Genomic DNA, 22,015 nt, shown 5'->3' on the forward strand with positions numbered 1-22,015 from the left:
TGGAGATGGACACTGATAAGGCTGGAGATGGACACTGATAAGGCTGGAGATGGACACTGATAAGGCTGCAGATGGACACTGATAAGGCTGCAGATGGACACTGATAAGGCTGCAGATGGACACTGATAAGGCTGGAGATGGACACTGATAAGGCTGCAGATGGACACTGATAAGGCTGGAGATGGACACTGATAAGGCTGCAGATGGACACTGACAAGGCTGGAGATGGACACTGACAAGGCTGCAGATGGACACTGACAAGGCTGGAGATGGACACTGATAAGGCTGCAGATGGACACTGATAAGGCTGGAGATGGACACTGATAAGGCTGCAGCTGGACACTGATAAGGCTGGAGATGGACACTGATAAAGCTGCAGATGGACACTGATAAGGCTGCAGATGGACACTGATAAGGCTGGAGATGGACACTGATAAGGCTGCAGATGAACACTGATAAGGCTGCAGATGGACACTGATAAGGCTGGAGATGCACACTGACAAGGCTGGAGATGGACACTGACAAGGCTGGAGATGGACACTGACAAGGCTGGAGATGGACACTGATAAGGCTGGAGATGGACACTGATAAGGCTGGAGATGGACACTGATAAGGCTGGAGATGGACACTGATAAGGCTGGAGATGGACACTGATAAGGCTGCAGATGGACACTGATAAGGCTGGAGATGGACACTGATAAGGCTGCAGATGGACACTGATAAGGCTGCAGATGGACACTGATAAGGCTGGAGATGGACACTGACAAGGCTGGAGATGGACAGTGACAAGGCTGGAGATGGACACTGACAAGGCTGGAGATGGACAGTGACAAGGCTGGAGATGGACACTGATAAGGCTGGAGATGGACACTGATAAGGCTGCAGATGGACACTGATAAGGCTGCAGATGGACACTGACAAGGCTGGAGATGGACAGTGACAAGGCTGGAGATGGACAGTGACAAGGCTGGAGATGGACAGTGACAAGGCTGGAGATGGACACTGACAAGGCTGAAGATGGACAGTGACAAGGCTGGAGATGGACACTGACAAGGCTGGAGATGGACAGTGACAAGGCTGGAGATGGACACTGACAAGGCTGGAGATGGACACTGACAAGGCTGGAGATGGACAGTGACAAGGCTGGAGATGAACACTGACAAGGCTGGAGATGGACAGTGACAAGGCTGGAGATGGACACTGACAAGGCTGGAGATGGACAGTGACAAGGCTGCATTGATGGGCATTTAAATGTAAGTTTTTTTCCTTAAAATTCCCTCCTAAACTTGGGGTGCGTGTTATACGCTAGATAGATATTTACAAAATTTACTGACAGAAACTAGGAAAAAAATCTTTTTTTTTTTCAAACTTTTCGGTCTTTTTTTTTTTTTTTGGAAAAAAAAATAAAAACCTAGCAGTGATTAAATACCAACAAAAGAAAGCTCTATTTGTGTGAAGAAAATGATGAAAATGTCATATGGGTACAATGTAGCATGACCGCGCAATTGTCAGTCAAAGTGCGACAGCGCCGAAAGCTTAAAAATGGCCTGGGCAGGAAGGGGGGGGGTGAAAGTGCCTGGTAGGCAAGTGGTTAATGACATCCCAAATGCAGGTCGCAAATGCAATACGTATGTCTGCACTGGATCACTTGGTACAAAACAACCATGCCATCCAGTTGCGGTGCGGCTCAAAAAAAAAAAAAAAAAAAAAAGGTGCATGCGCTTCTTTTGTTCAATGTGGTTTGAGCCTATTCAGAAGGAATAAGAAAAAGGTAACAGCGCTCCCTGCAGGGACAACCCAATCCATACACCAGGTCCACTCACAGGTGCCGAGGCTCGATGTGTCCCAACACACTCCAATGCAACAATAGTAAGAAGAGCCGGCAAGACTGTAATCCTTAACTACTTCCCACCCGGCCAATGTACATAAACGGCCGGGTGGGCGCTCTCTCCTTCTGAGTGGACGTTCAGGAACATCTCTCAGAAGGAGGGGGATCGCGTGCCCGCACAGTGGCGCGATCCCCATGCGCTCGTGTAATTTATTGGTACATCAGAGTGACAATAAAACATTAATGCTGACGCGTTTTAGCAATAGCCTTAGTCATAGCTACGACTAAGGCTATTGTCGAAACGCATCAACATTATTGTTCTATAGTCACTCTGATGTACCAATAAATTACACTTCAAGGATTACAGTCTTTGCCGGCTCTTCTTACTATTATTCAGAATGAATCACATGTGAATTGAACTGGAAATGCAGTGCAGTTCCTATGCGATTCACATGCTATTCATAGTGTGAACCGAGACCTAATTACCCTGAGTCAACTTACCACATAAGCCCTGATGAAGGCGGGCCAGTGAGCCGGTGAAACCTGTTGACTTTACTTTGTAACCTTCTGTTGTGTGCAATAAAGATTTACTAGACCCACATTATATCCTTGCTGTGCTCATTCGCTCTCACATTCTTGAGAGTGATACTAAGAAATTCTAAACAAAAGGTGAAATAAAGTATTGAAACGAATAAATAAATCAAACCATCATCTCGGGAGGAGAAAAAAGTAGTTTATTTCCCCAGCTATATATTTGTGAAAGATTTCTATTCTTTGAAACCGAAGAATATTCCATACATGATACAGACACAAAGAGAACATAATAATGAACCTTATAAAATATATACAATTTTTAGCGAGTTGTAAAGAGCCTATGAGGTAGATGGATATACATTATGACATCATCAATGTTTTGTGTGCCCCTTGACTTCCAGCTATAGCACATTGAGGTAAGTCACTGATACATTTTTTCATTGTAACTACTTTCGGACATAAAATACTGGGGTTATGGCGGCAGATAGCTGCCATAACCCCGGTATGTTTTTAACTGGTGGGCGGTCCACTTTCTGATAAAAGTGGTCTCTGCGGCAGATTCCCCGCAAGATCACTTTTATCGGGGAGGCGCCCCCCTCCCCGGTGGTCTCCGCCGCTTAGCCGTCGGTAGCAGCGGGGACGATCTGGTCCTTTCCCCTGTGAGGCTGGATGCCGAGTGAGGGAAAGATGGCCCCCCACTCGGCTCCACACCATTGGATGGCGGAAGCGACATCAAACATCTTAAAAGGGGAATTTTTTTTTAATTGCTTTTAAGTGTAAATGTGAGATCTGAGGTCTTCGCGTGCAGAAGCAAACACATATGGTAACGTGTAAGTCGCGCCCGCATATGATAACAGTGTTCAAACACACGTCAGGTATCGCCGCGCTCGTTAGAGTGAGAGCAATAATTCTGGCTCCTCCTCTGTAACTCAAAACTGGTAACCTGTAGAAATTTTTTAAACATCGTCTATGGAGATTTTTAAGGGTCAAAGTTTGTCGCCATTCTACGAGCGGGCGCAATTTTGAAGAGTGACATGTTGGGTATCAATTTACTCGGCGTAACATTCTCTTTCACAATTTAGAAAAGAATTGGACTAACTTTACTGTTGTCTTATTTTTTAATTCAAAAAAAGTGTATTTTTTACAAAAAAATTGCGCTTATAAGACCACTGCGTAAATACGGTGTGACGGAAAGTATTGTAATGACTGAATGAATAATAAAAATGCCATAAATCTATCCCCTATTTTGTAGACGCTATAACTTTTGCGCAAACCAATCAATATACGCTTATTGTGGGGTTTTTTTAACAAAAATATGTAGAAGAATACATATCGGCCAAAACTGAGAAAGGAATTAGTTTTTTTATATATTTTTGGGGGATATTTATTACAGCAAAAAGTAAAAAATTTTGCTTTTTTTTTTTTAAATTGTCGCTCTTTTTTTTTTTTTATAGCGCAAAAAATAAAAACCACAGAGGTGATCAAATACCACCAAAAGAAAGCTCTAGTTGTGGGGGAAAAAAAGGATGTTAATTTTGTTTGGGTGCAACGTCGCACAACTGCGCAATTTTCAGTTAAAGCGACGCAGTGCCGAATCGCAAATAGTGCTCTGGTCAGGAAGGAGGTAAATCCTTCCGGGGCTGAAGTGGTTAACTTGTAAACAACAAGTTTGAATAATAGGCCTGGTCCTTAAGGCCCCTTTCACACGAGGCGGACTCCGTTTCTACGGAGCCCGCCTCGGTCCACCAGCTCAGCGGGAGATCTGTCCGTTGATCTCCGCTGAGCCGGCGGATGACAGGTCCCTCTCTGCTCACTGAGCGGGGAGGGGCTTGTCAGGCGCCGCTGCCGCCTATGGAGGGATCGGATGAAAACATACAGCGTGTCCGTTTTCATCAGATCTCACCCGATCCGATCCGATCCGCCAGCGATGGACCTGGACATAGGGCCATCCGTCTGCTTTTAGCGGATCGGACGGGGTCGGATGTCAGCAGACATGTCTCCGCTGACATCAGACGGTCCATAGACTAACATGGAGCGCCCGTTCAGGTCCGCCGTCAAAACTGACAGGCGGACCTGAACGGTCCGATTGTGTGAAAGGGGCCTAAGTGGGTAATTGTCAGTCCACAGACAATGGATATTTAAAGCTATAAAATCATTAGGTGTCTTTTTGGCATCTCCCATGGAAGTCTCACTCTCCCTGTTGTCATTTTTAAAGTATAACTTAAAGGAAAAACCTTTTTTTTTTTTTTTTTTTTTTTTGGACAGGATTTAGAACACATCAGGGTTAATATTGCTACCTCTATCTCCGTTAGGGAGATTCACCCCATTTGTCCTATTTACCGTTAATCATTGAAAGTTAAATTAAAAGAAAATCACAAATTTTGGGTTTTCCCCAGAAAAGTCCCAATGGGAATCTTTAATCTGAAATTGTATAAAATGCAATGCAGCCAGCTTTAGCAGACTCCTGAGGCTGGCTGCATGCTCCAATAACATGATTCTGTTCTCTTTGAGAACTATAGGAGGTCCAAGGTACGGACCTTTAGTTATGGGACTGACGGAAGTATCAATGGCCTACAGGTGCGGTGAGGTCACCAAACCTGTGCTCCATTGAGAACTATGGGGTTGATTTACTAAAACTGGAGAGTGCAAAACCTTGTTCAGCTGTGGATGAACCCCTTGATTCTGTATGGGGGGGGGCTGCAGACTGTGACCATGTTTCATGTTACACACCCCCCCCCCCCCCCCCAAATAATGTGTTGACATCAAATCAAGCAAATCAGATATTAGTTTGAAGAACCAAAATAAACTCTTGCAGACCTCAACTCAGATCATGCTGAGTTTTGTAGTTCCTCACCATTTGGAAGGGAATGTTTCCAAAGGTTGTCATAGAACAAAATTTAAAAAAATAAATGCTGACTTCTGATTGGCCAGAAAATGTATGGAATCATAATACAAAGCTGGACGAATCCCAGGGCCAGATAATAAACATGTCCGAACAATTAAAACTTGTGCCAAACTTTTTGATCCTTCTTTTTTGATCCTAATAAAAGCTTAATGTTAGTGACTCTTGAAATGAACCTTCTGTCTCATAGGTTAGCCTGCATGGCTCCTGGTATTTGCATGAATCCATTCATGCTTGGTATGATGTTAGTTTATTCCTAAAGTAGAGATTAAACTCTCAGTTGATCAGTTGAATTTCCTGTTTGAGAGGCCAGCATGTTGTGGAACTAAGTAGTGTTTGATCCATTGGTAAACAGTGTATAGGCCTCCTTTTTATCAGGAAGTCTCTTCTCCAGTGCTGTAGATGGATTTCTTTTTCACTTTTTACCACCACGTAAAAACAAATTTGTAAAAAAAGTCATAGGTCTTAAACCGAAATCCTTTGTCAGCTACATGGGCCACATATGATACTTTATAGCCCCTGTCTTCAATGTCCACCTTAATACAATCCAGAAGGTCCGTGATGCCAGGAGACGCCTTCCATGGTCCAAACTTGACCACGGATTCTTTGTCCATATCAAGCGTGTTTAGGGCATCTTGGCACTTAGACGCATCCTCGTCAGTCCTTACGATACACACAAAGACGTTGGAGTGGCGTGATGCAACCACCTCTGCCCTAGCAATGCGAATCATCACCTCGATATTCTCATGGTAGTTGGGCACCCGTGCCAAGAACTGCTTCCTTCCCACCTGTTCCCCAAAGATCTGAGGAGTCTCTTCTAGTTTCTTCGCCAGGGGTTCGATCTCGTAGAACAGCGCCTCCTTGTAGACTTCTAGGATGCACTGGTTGGGGACTTGGCCACTCCGAAGATACTCCAAGATGTATTTGAAGTATTTCCCATCCCGGTCGATAAAATACCTCCCCTCCGCATCAGTGCGGAGTTTGGGTTGTCCATTGAACATCTCAAACAGCTTGGAACCCTGGTACTTCTTTAGAGTTCCCAGTGTTGTGGTGTAGAGATCACCACCGATGTTGAGCTGTACGATCGGGGACATCTGTAAAAGGAGATTAAGGAAGATTAAATTATGCTTGAAATTATTTTTCACATATTTTCTACATTCTAAAGGCATCTAAAGGTCAATAACGTCACTTGCAATGTAACAGTGACTATAGGAGGAAATGTTTTGCATTCCCGATTGTGTAAAACAGGGGTCTCCAAACTTTCTAAACAAAGGGCCAGGTTACTGTCCTTCAGAATTTAGGGGGGCTGGACTGTGGCCATTAAGAGAAAAACTGTCCTGGCATCAGTGGGAATAAACCATGCATCTTTGGCATTAGGGGGAGGAATAGTGTCCCATCATTGGTGGCAGTGGGAGGACTAGTGCTCCATCATTGGTGTCAGTAGGAGGACTAGTGCTCCACCACTGGTGTCAGTAGGAGGACTAGTGCTCCATCATTGGTGTCAGTGGGAGGACTAGTGCTCCATCACTGGTGTCAGTAGGAGGACTAATGCTCCATCATTGGTGTCAGTGGGAGGACTAGTGCTCCATCATTGGTGTCAGAGGAGGAATAGTGCTCCATCATTGGTGTCAGAGGAGGAATAGTGCTCCATCATTGGTGTCAGTGGGAGGACTAGTGCTCCATCATTGGTGTCAGTGGGAGGACTAGTGCTCCATCATTGGTGTCAGTGGGAGGACTAGTGCTCCATCATTGGTGTCAGTAGGAGGACTAGTGCTCCATCATTGGTGTCAGTAGGAGGACTAGTGCTCCATCACTGGTGTCAGTAGGAGGACTAGTGCTCCATCATTGGTGTCAGAGGATGAATAGTGCTCCATCATTGGTGTCAGTAGGTGGACTAGTGCTCCATCATTGGTGTCAGTGGGAGGACTAGTGCTCCATCATTGGTGTCAGAGGATGAATAGTGCTCCATCATTGGTGTCAGTGGGAGGACTAGTCCTCCATCATTGGTGTCAGTAGGAGGACTAGTGCTCCATCATTGGTGTCAGTAGGAGGACTAGTGCTCCATCATTGGTGTCAGTAGGAGGACTAGTGCTCCATCATTGGTGTCAGTAGGAGGACTAGTGCTCCATCATTGGTGTCAGTGGGAGGACTAGTGCTCCATCATTGGTGTCAGAGGATGAATAGTGCTCCATCATTGGTGTCAGTGGGAGGACTAGTCCTCCATCATTGGTGTCAGTAGGAGGACTAGTGCTCTATCATTGGTGTCAGTAGGAGGACTAGTGCTCCATCATTGGTGTCAGTAGGAGGACTAGTGCTCCATCATTGGTGTCAGTAGGAGGACTAGTGCTCCATCATTGGTGTCAGTGGGAGGAATAGTGCTCCATCATTGGTATCAGTGGAAGGAATAGTGCTCCATCATTGGTGTCAGTGGGAGGAATAGTGCTCCATCATTGGTGCTCGACTTTCATTTTGGACGTTAAAGTGTATCTAAAGTCAAAATCAATAGGTATTTCTTCACACCTAATGAACAGATAACACAAAATCACTTTTAATGGGATATTGAACAAGCCAAAAGGGAGCAAATAAGATAAATGTATTGTTTACATACACTTTAACTCTGCTCCATTTTTTATTTATTACAGGTACTTATATAGTGCCGACAATTTATGCAGTGCTTTACATATACATTGTAAATTCACATCAGTCCCTGTCCTCAAAGAGCTTACAATCAAAGGTCCCTAACTCACATTCATACATACGCACACTAGGGTCAATTAACCTACCAGCATGTCTTTTATGCCCCGTACACACGGTCGGACTTTGTTCGGACATTCCGACAACAAAATCCTCGGATTTTTTCCGACGGATGTTGGCTCAAACTTGTTTTGCCTACACACGGTCGCACAAAGTTGTCGGAATTTCCGATCGACAACCACGCGGTCACGTACACCACGTAAGACGAGACTAGAAAAGGCCGGTTCAGAACCAAGCGCGGCACCCTTTGGGCTCCTTTTGCTAATCTCGTGTTAGTAAAAGTTTGGTGAGAGACGATTCGCGCTTTTTCAGACTCGTGGCTTTCAGATCGTTTTCTGCCGTTCAGTTTGTGCTTGTGGGTTTGTATTTGCTCTTCAGTGCGTGCAGTCAGTTCGTATCGGAGTTTTCTGTGCGATCTTGTCCGCTCATTGCTGTTTTTCAGGTCGCTCTTCACAGGCCTTGCTGTTCTTCAGTGCGTTCTGTTACTTCGTTCTGAGCAGCCGACCGTTTTCTAGCCATGTTTCGTATGCGTACTCCTCGTAGAGTTCGTGCTGTGCGGGGGCTTGGTGTTGGGGTCCTGACCTTGACACAAGTCCAGTCCATGAACAGGGTGAGGAGGAGTTCATGGACCAAGAATTGGTTGCTTCAGCGTAACCAGTTCTCTCATATGCCTTTGCTCCGTGAGATCTGTGAGAATAATCCTGATGATTTCAGGAACTTTCTCAGGATGACGGACCCCGTGTTTCACCGTTTGTTGGCTTCACTGACCCCCTATATCAGCAGGCAGGATACCTGCATGAGGCAAGCCATCACTCCGGAGCAGAGGTTGGTCGCTACCCTGTGGTATTTGGCCACAGGGAGAAGTCTGCAGGACCTCAAGTTCTCGACAGGCATCTCCCCCCAGGCTCTTCTTTGTGGACATTTACTGCTTGTGTTTGTTTTAGCTGACCCTGACAGAAATGTGTGGAGTGCAGAAAATGTCGTGATTGTGTAACCTTATACAAAGCACTGTTGGCTGTTATTTACTAAATGCAAAGACACTTTTCACTACAAGTGCACTTGCAACTGCACTGAAACTGCACTTGTAGTGCAAAGTGGATTTGCCCTTAGGAAATAACCCCCATTTTCTCATCAAACAACAATTACATCACCCCAAAAGTGTTGTTGTGTTGAGACAATAATCCACACATTCTTGATGAACAATCTTTTTAATACCTGCACAATCACATGTGCATTTACCAAAGGTTTTTCTGACAAACCAACATGTTTGTTGTATAACAATTTTTGTGGTGTCATTATCCAAAATCAAAATGTACATTTTATAGAAAACAGGCCTGTGTAAAACCCACAAGAAAGACACAAATCTTGATCTTACAAAGTTCACATTTGGTAGAACTGGAAGGCAATATCAGACATGAGTATTTAGGAACTGTGTTTGATATAGCGTTCAGATGGGGGGAAATCACCCCTGGCAAAGCCAAATTTGGAAGATGCACACAAATTTCACAATGTCAACATGTGCTATCTGCCATCACGGGGGATGAAGGGACGTGTTTTTGGGGAGAAAGCCCTTCCTCACCGCTACTTTATTATTGATGAATGGGTTGCACCCCCAAAACGCGTCCATTGATCTCCCGTGATAACAGATAGCACATGTTGACACACTGTGTGCATCCTCCAAATTTGGCTTTGGGAAAAATCACAAAAACATTTCGCACATTGTAGCACACAAAAGAAGAAAGTGATTTGGAGGGGCTTTAAACTCGCCCCAAAACATCAATGATGTTTTTATATTTTGGAATAACATCATTGATGTTTTGCTTGATGTTTTCCAATTGTAAATTACACCCCATGATCTCCCCGATCAGGATCTGGGCACTTTCTGATGTGAAAGGATCTTCATCCACAACCTCACGATCACCTAAAAAGAGAGGAACCCAAAATAAATTAGGTCTAAAAAAAATGCCGCCATCCATCTCTTATCTGAGCCTGTGGTCGCAGACACTCACCTGTTGTGGTGACTACTTCCACCACGTCTTCTTCCTCCTGCTCATCTTGTGTTGGGGGGATTTCCCCTTCTTCCAGAGGGGGGGGGGCTCTGGTCTCCTCGGATGAGGGGTGTCCTCCGAGTCTTTTCTCCCCTATGTAAAACAAAAATGGTATAATTAGCACACAGATATTTGATGGCAGAACTAGAAATAGGAAACATTGCTTGGAAGTGGGGTACAATTGTCTATTTTAGCCGAGTTCCAACATGTAGCTTTTTTAGTTTCCTTTGTCAAGCTGCAATACTTTACCTGTTTGGTACAAGCTTCACAGATGTAGCCCCCCTATAGTATACACTGGAGCACCTGTGTGGCCCCCCTAATAAAAATGGTGTTCTTGTGTCCCACACTAGTGCTCCAGTGTCCAGATGTGAAAACAGCTGCTCAGTGTCCTCTCCTTACACACAATCTAGTTTGCATTTCATTCTAGTAACAAAGCCATCTACACAACCCAAATCTTTGAAGACAAGTATAGGGCCTCAAAATGGTGGCCAAATGCATATGGCCTAAACAATGGTATTTTATAGTCCGAAAAAAAAATGTGTGATCCGAACGAATAATGTGCCCATGAACATGAAAGTTGCCATTTTAAACTGTACAACAGTTCCTAAAAGCACATGGAGCAGCACGAACGTAATAAACACAAAAAGAATAGGAACACAGCACAACTACTTACTTTTTTGCAGCACTCTCCGGATCTTTCTGTACTGCTCATGTTCTCGTAATTTCAGGTCCGACCACCGCTTCCTGAGCTGATCTTTCGATCGTCGTACCCCGAATTTCCGGTGCAGACTCCTGACCACTTTCGCCATGATCTTGGCCTTTCGGACATTGGGGTTGGGGTAAGGCCCATACTTTCCATCATAGTCGGCCTTCTTCAGGATGTCCACCATCTCCAACATCTCCCCAAAGGACATATTTGAGTCCTTTAATCTCCTTCTGGATTGGGACGTTTCAGGCTCCGGCCTTTCCTCCTCCTCCTCCTCCTCATTGCTGTACTTAGCACGATCCTGCTGTCTATCCGCCATGTGCTCTTCCTCCACTGCGCCGAACGAAAAGGGGCGGGGAATAGAATAGAAAGAACGTCAGGGGCGGGCGGAGTTATACGCATGCGCAGTGTGTATAAATCGTAACGCGCGCGTCTTACGTACGATCTGTGAGCGGAGGAAGGAGCATCGGAGATGCCGATCGTGCTAACGAAGGTAGGATCTAAACTTGGCCCTATACTGCTTCGAAATTGAAGCCTATATTGTAACAAGATTAGGGGAGTTTGGCCTGACATTAGGCTTTGTCTTGTGTTGTGTCTTATACAGAGAAAATGGATGGGTTCAACGACCACAATTTCCTGCCCCTGTTCATAGACAAGTACAGAGAGCTGCCCTGTCTGTGGCAAGTGAGACACCCCCACTATAACCACAAACAGAAGAGGCAGGCAGCGCTGGAGAAACTGCTGGAGTTGGTGAAGCCGGTGGTCCCCACAGCAACCATCCCTTATTTAAAAGCTAAAATTGGTGGCCTGAGGAGCACTTATCTTAGGGAGCGCAAGAAGGTCACAGATTCCCAGAGATCCGGAGCTGCAGCAGATGACATTTATGTCCCCAGGCTGTGGTACTATGAGAGACTGCGATTTCTGTCAGACCACACTGAAGTCAGGGAATCCCTCTCTACTCTTCCTTCCACGCTTCCTTCCATACCAGCTGAGGCTTCCGATGTCCAACCTGGGCCTTCCAGCCAGGAAGAAGTGGAGGAGCCCAGCTTGAGTCAGGTATAGCATTCTTCTACAGATTTCTGGTCAATAAATAAATGATGTTTACTAGATGTTATTATTGATCACTAATTGCTGATTGAAAAAAGTGTTTTACATATCAATAGACAGTAGTGGGCACCCAGAATTGGGATAAGAATGCAAAATGCTGGGCTCAGAAGGATAGTCTGTTATATTTGTTAACATTCAATTTGCAGCAGTCAGGAGGTGAAAATTGTGTGTGATTGATGAAAAAAATACTAAAACTATGTCCCTTTTTCATACACAGGAAGACCTCAGCCAGGAGGAGGTTGTGGAATGTGGCAGTCAGGAGGAGGCAGGGATTAGTGTCAGCCAGGAGGAGGCGGGGATTAGTGGCAGCCAGGAGGAGGCGGGGCTAAGTGTCAGCCAAGAGAAGCCAGGGACCAGTCGCAGCCTGACTGAGTCTCAGGTCCCTCCCCTCCGCCTGCCATATAAAAGGGCCAGGAAGGCCACTCCGAGTCCCGTGCAGGATTCAGCGTACAGGCTGATCCAGGAGGCTTCGGCGTCCCTCAGAGCCTTCCCCAGTCCTGAAGAGGCCTTTGCCTGCATGGCTGCCACAAAATTGCAGGGCATGCAGGAGGGCCAACGCAAGATCTCTGAGGACCTGATTTATAAAGTCCTACGTAAGGGGGAGAGTGGGGAACTGACACACAAGACGGATGTCATGGAGAGGGACGATCCTCCTCCTCCTCCTCCTCCTCCTGCTGCCACAACTCCACCACCACAGCCAAAGGCTGGAAGGAAGCGTGGAAAGAAGACCAAAGAGTGATTGCCCTGGGTTCAGTCTGGTCTGACAGAAGATGCAGTCTCTCGTATGACCACAGCCTGGGGACACAGATGTCATCTGCTGCTGTTCATGATCTCTGGGACTTCTGGACCAGACTGCACTCCCTTAGATATGGACTCCTCAGGCCACCAATTTTGCTTTTAAATAATTGATGTCTGCCCTGGGGGTCCAAGGCTTCACCCACTTCTGCAGTTTCTCCAGCGTTGCCTCCCTCTTTGTTTATAGTTGTGACCCCTTAATAAAATATTTTTCGGTAAATTCTACTCTCCTGTGTGTGTTTTCATCAAAAAAGGACAGTTTGTTGGTGACGATTCAGGTACATTTCTAAAGTACAATGTGAAATTAACAAGGGACAACACCAAACAATCTCCTACAGATTAAATAGAACAACATATTAGTGGTGTTGTGGGAACTTGTCACCAAAAACACACACAAACATTTTCGGGAATACAAATCCAAATCACCAAAAAAAAAAAAAAAAAAAAAAAAAAAAGAGAAACACAAAAAAAGATTCTACATTAAAGTAAAAAAAAAAAAAAAAAAAATATGTTGTCAGATGTGAGAAATCAAAATATATTGAGGGAATCCCGATAAATAGTAACGAAAAAAGTTTGTGAGAAGTGTGTGTGAATATGAGCATCAAAACGACTTAATTCTTGTCACATTATAAAGAAGAAGAGAGTGCGCTGTATTAAACCATTTTGAGCATTGCAGCGTGACGAAAGTGCTTTATCCATTACGAACGCTAAGTTTACCAGAACGAGCTGTCCCGTGTCTGAATTTCTTCTGAGCATGCGTGGCACTTTGTGCGTCGGAACAGGCCACACACGGTCGGAATTGACGCGATCGCATTTTGTTGTCGGAAAATTTTATCTCCTGCTGTCCAACTTTGTGTGTCGGAAAATCCGATGGAAAATGTCCGATGGCGCCCACACACGGTCGGAATTTCCGACAACACGCTCCGATCGGACATTGTCCATCGGAAAATCCGACCGTGTGTACGGGGCATTAGAGTGTGGGAGGAAACCGGAGTACCCGGAGGAAACCCACGCAGGCACAGGGAGAACATGCAAACTCCAGGCAGATAGTGGTGTGGTTGGGATTTGAACCGGCAACCCTAGTACTGCTAGGCGGATATGCTACTCACATTTATACAGTAGCCCTGGTTTACACTGCCCGCGACTTTGGAGTCGGACCCCAACGCGACTTCGGCAACAACTTGCACACAACTTCTTAACCAGAAGTCAATGCAAGTTGGACCAATAGTAGTGCAGGAACCTTTTTCTAGGTCGAAGGAACTCAAGTTCCATTGCACAGAATGGAGTTCAACTGGGGTCCAACTTCTGATACGACAAGTGCTCCAAAGTCAGAGCGATTGTCACATCAGTGTGCACCAGCCCTAAACATACAAGGGACAGTTTTAAACAGGAGCCAATTAACCTACCAACATGAGTATTGTAGGGCCCATACACACCATCCACACGCTAGTGCATTGTGGTGTCATTCGGCACAGTGGTGTAGTGGTAGCACTCTCGCCTAGCAGTAAGAAGGGTCACTGGTTTGAATCCCAACCACGACACTACCTGCTTGGAGTTTGCATGTTCTCCCTGTGCCTGCGTGGGTTTCCTCCAGGTACTCCGGTTTCCTCCCACACTCCAAAGACATGCTGGTAGGTTCATTGGATCCTGTCTAAATTGTCCCTAGTATGTATGAATGTGAGTTAGGGACCTTAGATTGTAAGCTCCTTGAGGGTAGGGACTGATGTGAATGTACAATGTATATGTAAAGCGCTGCGTAAATTGATGGCGCTATATAAGTACCTGAAATAAATAAATAAATTCAATTATTTTATTACGTTTCATAAAAGATAAAAAATTATATATATATATATATATATATATATATATATATATATATATATATATATATATATATAAATATTTTACACATACACACACATCGGTTGCGAAGTGGAAACGGTAAGAAAGATTCAGTTCAAAAGCACTTGCAAATTCTCGTATAGTCTCGTAAAAGGCCGTATAGTCTATAGGCGGACAATCCTAAATGCAAAGCAACTTATGATAGCTACATGTTAGATTAGATGAATACCGTTCAAAAGCATTTCAAAATTTTGTTTGCTTTTAAAATTTGAATTTGGAGTGAATGAACTTTCCTGAATGAAAACCGCATTCACTGTTATGCCGCGTACACGCGGTCGGACTTTCCGACGGGAAATGATGGATGTGAGCTTGTTGTCGGAAAGTCCGACCGTGTGTAGGCTCCATCGAACATTTGTTGTCGGACTTTCCGCCAACAAATGTTTGAGAGCAGGTTCTCAAATTTTCCGCCAACAAAACTTTGTTGTCGGAAAGTCCAATCGTGTGTACACAAGTCCGTCGCACAAAAGTTCACACATGCTCGGAAACAAGCAGAAGGAGCCGCACTGGCTATTGAACTTCCCTTTTTTTCGGCTCGTCGTACGTGTTGTACGTCACCGCGTTCCCACGTTCGGAATTGTTGGCCAACATTTGTGTGACCGTGTATATGCAAGACAAGTTTGAGCCAACAACCTTCGAATAAAAATCCACGGTTTTGTTGTCCATTCATGTGTACGGGGCATTAGAAAATCTTTCATTTAGGAAAAATTTTCCATCCTGCTTGGTTTTGAATTTTTTTTTGTAACTGCAGTCGAAGAAGAACATTGATTTGACCCCATTATGTTTAGAAAATTGAGTGCATTTTACTAAATTAAAATATTTTTTTTTATTCAGAAAGGTTTTTATTTTGCATAAAGAAACAAATACAGGTAGCATACAGATACTCGTATATAACATGCACAAATTTCGGGATTCTCATAAAGCATGTCACAGGAGCAGTTATCAACTACCTTAGATTATTGTAGACTGTTCCAATGATATGTTTAAATTTTTACGTTTCCTTGCATGCGCATAGTTACTATACAGTAGTCAAGTCTACATCAACCCAAGAGTAACCTATCCCTAACTAGTTGATGCGGGGCCAAACCAGGGACGTCCAACCACGCCTGCCATATGGAGAGGAATTTTTGTGGAGCCTTTCTACGTTGGTAGGTTATTTTTTCTCTTATTAGGATCCTATTCACGCTGTCTATCCATTGCCCCTTGGTGGGAACTCGCGGGGTAATCCACCACTGGGCAATTAATTTCTTTGCTATGTATAGTAAACGAAGAAGCGCTATACGTGTAGGTGGAGGTGCAAATTCTTCGTCTATTCCCCCCAGTACACAAACCACCGGAGTTCTCTCAAGAGGTACCATATATACTTCTGAAATCGTGTCCAGCACTTCCTTCCAATATCTGAATAGCTTGGGGCATTTCCAGATCATGTGGAGTAGATTTCCATGATCCCGTTCACATTTTGGGCACAGGGGTGAGTCTCTAATTCCCCACTTATAGAGTTGAAGAGGGGTTCTGTACGCCCTATGTAGAAGGTAAAGATGTGAAAGTTTCTGTGATGCAGAAAGTGACACCAAGGGGGCATTCATAAGGCATATCTCCCAGGTGTCTCCATCTATTGCTCCTATATCTTCCTCCCACCGCTGTCTGGCTGGTAGTCTAGAGGGATCTTGTATTCGTGCTATAAGTGTATTATAACATCTAGATATCATGCCCTTTTTAACTTCATCCATAAATACATCTTGTATAATCGGATGTTCTGTCGGTTGGATTCTAACATTTCTATTCTGGGTTTGTAAGGCATGACGCAATTGGAGGTATTTATAAAAATTATTATGTGGGATTCCAAACTCTGTGTGGATCTGTTGGAATGATTTGAGAGTATTGCCCTGGTATAACTGTGAGATATATTTGATGCCTGCGTCCTCCCAGCCCTTGAAGTCTTTTAGTTTTTGTATTTCTTTTAGTTGTCTATTTCGCCAGAGAGGCGTGCTGGACAGAAAGCCCGTGATGCCCATTAGTTTTTTGACATAGGCCCAAAGTGAGTTTAGTAATTTAACTGTAGGAGCTTCCGGGTCTAAGTGTAAGAATCCCGCCTCCAAAGTTGTCAGTGCTGTATAATTATTGTCTTCCAGCACCACAAGTTTACGGATCGGGTCTTTCGGGTCCAGCAGGCCCCATCCTCCTAGTTGTTGTAGTTGGGAGGCGAGATAATACATCCTAGGATGAGGGACTGCAAGTCCTCCCTCCTCTTTGCCGTATTGTAACGTTGATAATTTTATCCTCGCTATTTTTTTTCTCCATATGAGCTCTCTGAATTGGGTCTCTAATCTATCGAACCATTTTTTTGGTATCCAAACTGGGGAATTGTTAAAAATATAAAGCAGTTGTGGTGCCCAGACCATTTTAATAAGGTTAATTCTACCAACAACAGACAGGGGCAGTTTACACCAGGCCCTGCTTTTTTCGCGGAATTTGGTTAATAAGGGTGTTAGGTTCTGTTCAACATAAGTGGCTGGGTTAGGGGTCACCTGGATCCCTAGGTAGCAGAATGAGCCTACTTGTTGGATCATCTCTGCACCTAGTGGTAATGGAGTGTTCAGGGGGTCAAGCGGCATCAGCACTGACTTGTCCCAGTTAATGGAGAAGCCCGATAGCTCCCCGAAGTCCTTGATGAGGGACATAACCGTTTCTAATGAGTCTTTTGTGTCTCCTAGGTAGAGCAGGGTATCATCTGCGTACATGGACACTACATCTTTGTTCATACCTCTTTGGAATCCCGCTATTCTAGAGTCTCTTCTGATTTTTGCTCCCAGAGGTTCCAGGGCCAAGGCAAACAGCAGGGGCGACAGTGGGCACCCCTGTCTGGTGCCTCTAAACAAAGGAAAGGGTTCTGAAAGTTCCCCATTAATCCGTATTCTGGCCGTGGGCGCAGCATACAAAAGCTGTATCCATCGAATAAAGGTATCTCCCAATCCCATATTTTGTAATGTTTTCCACAGATAAGGCCACTCGACACTGTCGAAAGCCTTAGCTGCGTCCAGCGAAAAAATTGCTCTATTGCCTGTGTTGTCCACTGGGAGCTGTAAGTTCAGGAATAGTCTTCTTATATTTTGGGCCGTGGATCTCGTGGGGATAAACCCGGATTGGTCTCTATGCACTATTTTATGAATTACCTTGGCCAATCTGTTTGCTAACATCCGGGCCAGCAACTTGATATCAGATGTGAGTAGTGAGATGGGTCTGTAAGATCCTGGGGAATTCACATCTTTACCCGGTTTTAATATAACAATAATGATTGCCTCATTCATTGAGCTTGGCAATGAACCCTCCTTAAATGCTTCATTGTATACTTTCAGCAGTGTGGGAAGCATGGAGTCTGCATAGCGTTTGTATATCTCTGCAGGGAGGCCATCTATACCTGGTGCTTTATTGTTTTTAGTTTGAGATAGGGCAATATCCAGTTCTTCTGCAGTTAAAGGGGCATTGAGCATGACCCTATCCTCTAGTGAGAGACTGGGGAGTTCACAGCTATCTAAGAAGCGTGTTATTGCACTATCAGTGGGCGTAACTTTAGACGTATAGAGATCAGCATAGAAATCACCAAAGACCTTCAGGATATCAGGAGTAGAGCATTTCAGAGCACCCTGTGCGTCACATATGGCGGAGATGAGAGAGGTCGACTGTTGAGACCGCGCCAGTACTGCAAGCATATGACCAGTCGTCTCCCCCTCCTCAAAATGTGACTGTTGGAGAAAAAAACGTTTGTTCTCCGCCAGCTGCAACGCCAGTTGTCCAGACATTGTCTGTGCACTCAACCATGCCCTCTTGTTGTCTCCTGTGGGATTGTTAATATAATCGTTTTCAGTCTCGGTGACTCTATTTCTTATCAATAGTTCCCAAGCCTTGGTGTCAGTTTTAATCTGTGATATTGTTTTAATAAGTTGTCCTCTCAAAAAGGCTTTCGCTGTATCCCAAACCAGCCCCAGCCCAGCCGTGCCAATATTATCTCTCAGAAACAGTGTGAGTGCTCTGGCTATAGGATCTGGCTCGGCAAACAACGAGAGCCAAAAAGGATTAAGTTTCCACATTGGCCGTTTGTACCTACTTGGTAATGAAATAGTTACACAAAGTGCCGAGTGATCAGATATGTGCCTGTCTGCATAGTCAGATTCCACTATTAAATGTAGCATCTTGTCATTCCCAAGGCCCAAATCTATTCTGGATAACCCGTCATGTGAAGCTGAGTGGCAGGAGTATTTTTTATCATTTGGGTGTTTGGATCTCCAGACATCTATCAGCCCTGTTTCTTCAAGTAATCTGGCAAAGGGGGTACCACTTTTCATCTGAGATGTGCCAGCAGCAGGTACAGGAAATTTATCTTTGAGAGGATTTAAGAGATTATTGTAGTCCCCCATTGCTAGTAAGGGTACTTCTGGGTATTGGGCCATAAAACCTGTTAGGTGTCGGATAACCTCTGAGTTATACGGTGGGGGTATATAGATGCTAGCAAGGATACATTTGAGGCCTGTAATTGAGCATAAAAGAAAGACATATCTGCCAGCCGGGTCAATGCGTTTTCTAATGCAGTTGAACTGAACATCTTTTCTGAACAGTATACTTGCTCCCCTTGAGTAAGTGGAGTGGGTTGCATGAAACTGGTTAGTATACAGTCGTGGACAGAGGCTTGGAGGAGGGTCTGCAGAGAAATGGGTCTCCTGTAGGCAGACTACCCCCGCATTCAGCGACTTGAGATGTCTAAGGACCGCCCCCCTTTTAACTGGATTTCCCAGTCCTCTGACATTCCAAGTCACAATGGACAATTTAGTCATCCCCATTTTGTTTCAGGATCACAGACCAGGCCGGCATAATTCTCGACAAGACTCCCGGGTTATACCGTGACATGTTATCTGGAAGGGGGGATAGGCCCCTTTTCTCCAAATTATGTTTGTTTTCTCCTTTCAGAGAACATGTAGGTATTTGTAGACATGGAATCATATTGCAAGGCAGGGAGAAATACATTATTAGGTTAGTACATAGGTACAGAAGACAGTAAATTATTGGGTTAACGCATGTTACTCTGCATGGCAAGAATCTAAAGGTCAACAGTTTACACAGCCACTTGGCTGCAGCGTTAACTTTTCCCACACAACAGGTGTGGGGGGGGTAAAAGCCTTGAAAACTCCTAGACAACCAGTAGGCTAGTTTCCATAGGGGTTTCACAGCTACGGTAGGCATGTATTGCTTCGTTATTTGCAGGCAAAAATGCGGACAGAAAAGGGATCAAAAGGATAAAAAATAGAAAGAAAAGGGGGAAAAGAAAATCCTGTGGGGAGGAGGGTGATACAAACAAACAGTTCTCCTCGGCCGCCTGAACATCGGATGTGAGAGTAAAAACTGTCCTCCATAGACAACAATTATTTTGAATCTTAAGGCCTCTTCATGGCCCAGGGGTTTATCCCAACAAAAATAGACCTGGTCTTGCCAGGTCATTGCATATCCAGGACTTATCTCTTAAGCAGGGACATCTCTTTGCGGTCTAGCAGCTTTAAGGGCCCTATCCTCACGATCCAGCCATTGGGCCGCCATGTCCGGGCGTTCAAAGAAGCGGGTTTCTCCGAGAGCGACTACCCTAAGGCGGGCAGGATATAGCATCGCATATGGCAAGTTAAGATCCCTTAATCTTCGTTTGACATCCATAAACTTTGCTCGCTGCTTCTGGAGTTCAGCTGAAAAGTCCGGAAACAGGGAGATTTTGGAGTTTTCAATGGATAACTTACTGCCCATGGTTCTGGCTTTAGCAAGAATGACATCTCTGTCCTTGTAGTTTAAAAGCTTAAACAGAAAAGCACGCGGGTGATTGCCAGGGGGTAGTGGACGAGATGGCACTCTATGCGCTCTCTCCACCGCAAATAGCGGAGAGAATGCTTCTTTTCCAAATGTAGTGAGGAGCCATTGTTCGATAAAAGCGACAGGGTCTTTACCCTCTATCCTTTCTGGGAATCCTAAGGCGCGGACATTGTTGCGGCGCATGCGATTTTCCAAATCATCTAAACGCGCAGCATGCTGATCAGCAAGATGGCAGTTATACTTTAAATCTCTCTGCATAGGCACTAAGTCATCTTCAATAACACTGACTCTACTCTCCACTGCAGCTGTGCGCTCTCTCAGCTTTTGCATGTCCTGTCTCACATAGGATATTTCAGCTTTAACACCTTTCACTTCATCAGTCAGGGTTGAGATGGATCTGTTGCATATAGTCACTGCAGAAAGGATATCTCTGAGAGTGGGTTCAGGGCCATCCAGGGGGATATTTGGTGTCTGAGTGCCTTGATAGGGATGTGAAACTGTACTCACTGTGGCCCAGTCAGATGGGGATCCAGTGCCATCCTCCAGTGGCATAGTATTATCCATCTCCAGCTGGTTTGCTTCTTCCTCACTGAGGTCAGATGTGGGTGATGGTATTTCTTTTGATGACTTATTACCAAACAGGAGTTTCTGGGCTGCTTCCTTATATTTTTCCTTTTGAGATCGCTGTGGCAGAGCGCCATCTTGGGCCTGTACTGCGGGCCGGCCGCCACCATTCTTGTCCCGTTTTGGCATGTTTTTCTGCTGTAGATCGGTCGGGTGGTTGGGTCTGCTGTGGCCCGGATAGTGTGCGGTTCCGATCGGAGGTATCAGCGGGTTGGATGAGTGATCTGGAGGATGATTACCAGGATTTTCGGCGGAGCTGAGGAGAAGTGTGTCCTGCTACATGCGCTGCCTGGCCACGCCCCCAAATTAAAATATTTCAGACAAATTTCTACTACACATGACAAGTCATGACAAGTTTTGCTCAGTAAGGATGGGTAATGCCGCGTACACACGAGCGGACTTTTCGACCGGACTGGTTCGACGGACTATCCGACAGACTTTTGATGGACTTCCAACGGACTTTCCCAACGAACGGACTTGCCTACACACGATCACACCAAAGTCCAACAGATTCGTACGTGAAGACGTACGACTGGACTAAAATAAGGATGTTGATAGCCGGTAGCCAATAGCTGCCCTAGCGTCGATTTTAGTCTGTCGGAGTAGCATACAGACGAGTGGATTTTTCGACCGGACTCGAGTCCGTCGGAAAGATTTGAAACACGTTTTATTTCTAGGTCCATCGGACTTTTGTGAAAAGAATGTCTGCTGGAGCCCACACACGATCGAATTGTCCGACGGGGTCCAAGTCTGCCGGAAAGTCCGCTCGTGTGTACACGGCATTAGTGTGGTCTACAATGAGAGTTCTGTAAGAGAGTAATGAGTATGGAAGAGAACATACACGATAGAGTAACAGAGAAGTGGTGAATGCCAATCTCTTCACTGGCTTCCCCTACCCCACCGTGTAAAATTCAAAATGCTAACCATAACATACAAGGCCATCCACAACATCGCCCCCATCTACATCACCA

The 22,015-nt window shown here is 45.0% G+C and overlaps 1 protein-coding gene across 1 annotated transcript in view; it reads right to left on the minus strand.

Moving 5' to 3' along the window:
- Positions 1 to 2,541: 2,541 nt before the first annotated feature.
- KCTD14 (potassium channel tetramerization domain containing 14) overlaps positions 2,542 to 22,015 on the minus strand; it is a 36,005-nt gene continuing 16,531 nt past the window's right edge. Inside the window, exon 2 of the mRNA XM_073612806.1 lies at positions 2,542 to 6,358. Coding sequence (XP_073468907.1) covers positions 5,687 to 6,358 — 672 coding nt within the window. The 3' untranslated portion in view covers positions 2,542 to 5,686. The remainder of the gene's footprint in view (positions 6,359 to 22,015) is intronic.

The sequence above is a fragment of the Aquarana catesbeiana genome, linkage group LG02 (genome assembly GCF_042186555.1).
Source record: "Aquarana catesbeiana isolate 2022-GZ linkage group LG02, ASM4218655v1, whole genome shotgun sequence".
Taxonomy (NCBI): Eukaryota; Metazoa; Chordata; class Amphibia; order Anura; family Ranidae; genus Aquarana; species Aquarana catesbeiana.